At 51.4% G+C, this 4,954-nt stretch overlaps 1 protein-coding gene across 1 annotated transcript; it reads right to left on the bottom strand.

Moving 5' to 3' along the window:
* Positions 1-2,739: 2,739 nt before the first annotated feature.
* Positions 2,740-3,371, bottom strand: LOC121873584 (extensin-like; the record flags this gene model as incomplete). The annotated part of the gene is made up of 1 exon (XM_042377224.1): positions 2,740-3,371. A coding segment is annotated over one exon (632 nt), but the record flags the coding sequence as incomplete, so codon positions are not given.
* Positions 3,372-4,954: the final 1,583 nt, after the last annotated feature.

Genomic DNA, 4,954 nt, shown 5'->3' with positions numbered 1-4,954 from the left:
TGTCCTGTTTACTGCTCTGTCCACTACCCTGCTTACTGCTCACTGTCCTGCTCACCCCTGCTCCTCCTCCACTGCTCACTGTCCACTGCATGCTGCTCCTGTCACTGCTCCTGTCCCACTACTCTGTCCACTACCCCTGCTTCCTCACTGTCCACTGCTCACCCTGCTCTGTCCGCCTACTGTCCACCTGTCCTGCTCACTAACCTTTGTCCCTGCTTACACCCCTGCTCACTAACCACTGCTTACTTCCACTGCTCACTGCCCACTTTGCTCACCTCACTGTCCACTTACTACCCACTGCTCACTGTCCACTGCTCACTGTCCACTGTCCCACCTCACACTCACTGCTCACTGTCACTGTCCTGCTCTGCTCCTGTCCTGCTCCTGCTCTGATCACTGTCCACCGCTCTGTCCACGGCTCACTGTCCTGCTCACTGTCCACTGCTCTCTCTACTGATCACCGTCCACTGCTCACTGTCCACTGCTCACTGTCCACTGCTCACTGCTCACTGCTCACTGTCTGCTCTTACTCACCTGACGTTACCTTATAATCAGGCTCATTCATTTGGCTTTCTTTCCTTCATTTCTTTTATTCTCCGTTTTGTTATTTTAATAATTCGTGCCATCTTTTTTCATTCTCTTTTCGTCTCCTTTTATTATTTAATTTTTTTCTTTTACTGTTTATCCGTTTTCTTTGTTCCATTCTTCTTATTTTTTTCTTATGATTTTATAAGTTTTTTTTATGTTCATTTTATTTTTTGTATTTAATTTTTGTCTTGTTTAATTATTCTCCTTTATCTTCTTTTTTTTATCCTTTTTTGTCATTTTCTTATTTTGTTGTTTTATTTGTCTTTTGTTATTCGCTGATTCGTATTTTATTTCTCGATTATTTTCTTTCTATTATTGTCTTTCCTTTTTCTCATTTATTATATATTTTTAATTATTTTACTTTTTTAATGTTATATCCTATTAGTTTTTATCTCTGTCTCATTCCCATTTCTCCAGTTTTCTGTTTAATAACATCTGTTTTCCTTCTTCCATCTTTCTGTTTTATATTTTCTTCTCCTTGATTTTTTTCTGAACTCATTTCTTTTTATTTGTATTTACTTTTTTAATTTATTACTTATTAATTTTTTCTTCTTTTGTTTGTATTCATGTCTTCTAATTTCTTCAATTGCAATTTTCGTTTCTTCAGTTTTTATTCCAATTTCTTCATTTTCTCCATATATATTTTCCTTCCATCATTTCATTGCCTTCATCTTATCTTCTTTGTCATCTGTTCAATTTTCTTCCTCTCTCTCTTCACCTTATCTTCATTATTATCAGTTTTATTTTCTTCATTTTTATCTGCTTTATTTTCTTCACTTACCTTATCTTCATTATTGTTTTATTTTCTTCATTATCTTCTCCTAATCCTTTCACTCTCTCTTTTTCATCATTTTCTTCATTGTTTCTCACATTTATCATTCTGTTCCTTGTCGTTATTACTTTAATTTCTCACCTGATGATAAATGTCTGGATTTAGCCACCCAATGCAATAAGGGACTCTGCCACCTCTCCTCACCCCCACTACTATAATGGACTCTGCACCTCTTCACTCCCCCACCACTATAATGGACTCTGCCAGCCTCTTCACTCCCCCACCACTATAATGGACTTTGCCACCTCTTCACTCCCCCCACCACTATAATGGACTCTGCCACCTCTTCACTCCCCACCACTATAATGGACTCTGCCACCACTTCACTCCCCACCACTATAATGGACTCTGCCACCTCTTCACCCCCCACCACTAATGGACTCTGCCACCTCTTCCTCCCCCCACCACTATATGGACTTTGCCTCTTCACCCCCACTATAATGGACTTTGCCAGCTCTTCACTACCCCACCACTATGGACTCTGCCACCTCTTCACCCCCACTATAATGGACTCTGCCACCTCTTCCTCCCCACCACTATAATGGGACTCTGCCACCTCTTCACCCCCACCACTATAATGGACTCTGCCACCTCTTCCTCCCCCACCACTATAATGGACTGCCACTTCTTCCTCCCCCCACCACTATATTGGTGTCTGCCAGCTCTTCCTCCCCACCACTATAATGGACTCTGCCACCTCTTCCTCCCCCCACCTATATTGGTGTCTGCCAGTTCTTCACTCCCCCACCACTATAATGGACTCTGCCACCTCTTCCTCCCCACTATAATGGACTCTGCCACTTCTTCCTCCCCACCACTATATTGGTGTCTGCTGTCTTCACCCCCACCACTATAATGGACTCTGCCACCTCTTCTCCCCCACCACTATATTGGTGTCTGCCACCTCTTCACTCCCCACCACTATAATGGACTCTGCCAGCTCTTCACCACCCCCACCACTTAATGGACTCTCCCAGCCTCTAATACCCTCCCTGCACACCTAAGTAAACCATTGTAAACCTCCATTAGAAATCCCTGCGTCGCTGTAGGTAAAGGAAAAAAACGTGCTACCACCAAGCCAGGTTTACCTAACCTCTCCTTCGCCTCGACGACGCTTTCCGCTCGACATTGCAGAAACTTTGCTAACTCGGGATTCAGGGAAGTTGGCGTAAATTGCTAATTCTAGCAGTTTACCCTCAGAGAGCGGCAGTGAGGCGAGGGCAGAAGGATGGTTTTGCCGTGATTGGCAGGAAATTGATTAGTTTGAGATGATGATACCAGGGGAAAATTGGCGGGGGTTTGATTAATCGCCTGCTTACCTGTTTTGTCTTCCCCAGGAGCTCCGGCAGTCATGTACGTGTAAGAAGGCTGTCAGGGGTTTGTACCTTGGTGTAGAAGGCTGCCAGAGGGTGTGCCTGGGTGGGAGCTGTGGGTGTGTCCCTGGGGTGGCTGCAAGGGTGCCTGGGTGTAGGAGGCTGTCAGGGTGTGTCCTGGGTGTAGGGCTGCCAGAGGGTGTGCCTGGGTGTGAGGCTGCCAGGGGTGTGCCCCTGGGTGTAGGGGGTTGCCAGAGGGTGTGCCTGAGTGTGGGAGGCTGCCAGGGAAGTGTCCTGGGTGTGGAAGCTGCTGGGGAGGTGTCCCTGGGTGTAGGAGGCTGCCAGGGTGTGTCCCTGGGTGTAAGGCTGCCAGGAAGTGTCCTGGGTGTAGGAGGCTGCCAGTGTGTCCCTGAGTGTAGAGGCTGCAGAGGTGTGCCTGTGTGAGGTGCCAGAAGGTCCTGGGTGTAGAAGCTGCCAGAAGTGTCCCTGGGTGTGAGGGGCTGCCAGGGTGTGTCCTGGGTAGAAGCTGCCAGAAGTGTCCTGGGTGTGGAGGCTGCCAGGGTGTGTCCCTGGGTGTGGGAGGCTGCCAGAGGTGTACCTGGGTGTAGGAGGCTGTCAGGAGGCTGCCAGGTGTGTCTCTGGGTGTGAAAGGCTGCCAGAGGGTGTGCCTGGGTTTAGGAGGCTGCCAGGGAGGTGTCCTGGGTGTGGGAAGCTGCCAGAAGTGTCCCTGGGTGTGGAGGCTGCCAGGGTGTGTCCCTGGGTGTGGAGGGCTGCAGAGGGTGTGCCTGGTGTGGAGGCTGTCCAGGGTGTGGGTGCCAGAGGGGTGTGCCTGGGTGTGGGAGGCTGCTAGAGGGTGTGCAGGGTTGGACAGGGAGCTGGTGTGGGGAGGCTGCCAGAGGGTGTGCCTGGGTGTGAGGCTGCTAGAGGGTGTACAAGGGTTTGGAGCAGCAAGAAGGTGTGGCCTGGGTGTGAGGCTGCCAGAGGGTGTACCTGGGTGTAGGAAGGCTAGGGTGTGTACCTGGGTGTGAGAGGCTGCCAGGGGTGTATACCTGGTGTGGGAGGCTGCCAGGGTGTGCCTGGGTGTAGGGAGGCTGCCAGAGGGTGTGCCTGGTGTGGGAGGCTGCTAGAGGGGGTGTACAAGGGTGTGAGACGCCAGCCAGAGGGTGTGGCTGGGTGTAGGGAGCCTGCCAGAGGGTGTGCCTGGTGTGTGGGAGGCTGTTGGGGTGTGCAGGTGTATACCTGGGTGTGGAGGCTGCGAGAGGGTGTACCTGGGTGTGGGGGAGGCTGCCAGAGGTGTGCTGGGTGTGGGGAGGCTGCCAGAGGGTGGCCCTGGGTGTGGGGCTGCCAGGGTGTGTACCAGGGTGTGGGGCTGCCAGGGTGTGCACCTGGGTGGGAGCTGCCAGGGTGTGTCCCTGGGTGGGAAGGCTGCCAAGTGCACCTGGGTGTAGGAGGCTGCCAGGGTGTGTACCTGGGTGTGGGATTCTGCAGTGTGTGCCTGGGTGTGAGAGCTGCCAGGGTGTGTCCCTGGGTATAGGGAGGCTGCCAGGGTGTGTGCCTGGGTATAGGGGCTGCCAGAGGGTTTAGCCCTGTGGGTGTGGGGAGGCTGCCAAAGGTGTGCTGTGTATAGGGAGGCTGCCAGGGTGTGCACCTGGGTGTAGGGAGGTGCTGCCAGGGGTGTGCCGGGTGTGGGAGGCTGCTGGGGTGTGTGCCTGGGTGTGGGAGGCTGCCGACATGTGTACCTTTGAATAGGAGGCTGCCAGGGTGTGTACCTGGGTGTGGGAGGCTGCCAGGGTGTGTGCCTGGGTATAGGGGCTGCCATGGTGTGTGCCTGGGTGTAGGAGGCTGCCAGGGTGTGTACCCGGGTGTTTGAGGCGCCAGAGGGGTGTATCTCTGGGTGTGGGGGCTGCCTGTATTCACCCTCCTCTATATTCACCCTTTTCTCCCCTATTTTTCGTTATCTCCCTTTATTCACCTTTCTCTTCCTATATTCACCCTCCTCTCCTTTTCACCTTTCTCTTCCTATTCACCTTCTCTCCTATATTCACCTTCTCTCCCTATATTCCCTTCTCTCCTTATTCACCCTTCTCCCCTATATTCACCCTTCTCTCCTATATTCACCCTTCTCTCCTTATATTCACCCTTCTCTCCCTATATTCACCCTTCTCTCCCTAGTCACCTTCTCTCCTATATTCACACTTCTCTCCTATTCACCCTTCTCTCC

Source organism: Homarus americanus, unplaced genomic scaffold (assembly GCF_018991925.1).
Source record: "Homarus americanus isolate GMGI-L3 unplaced genomic scaffold, GMGI_Hamer_2.0 scaffold14781, whole genome shotgun sequence".
Classification (NCBI taxonomy): domain Eukaryota; kingdom Metazoa; phylum Arthropoda; class Malacostraca; order Decapoda; family Nephropidae; genus Homarus; species Homarus americanus.
The sequence above is the reverse complement of the archived record's forward strand: the minus strand, read 5'-3'. Positions and strand labels throughout refer to the sequence as shown.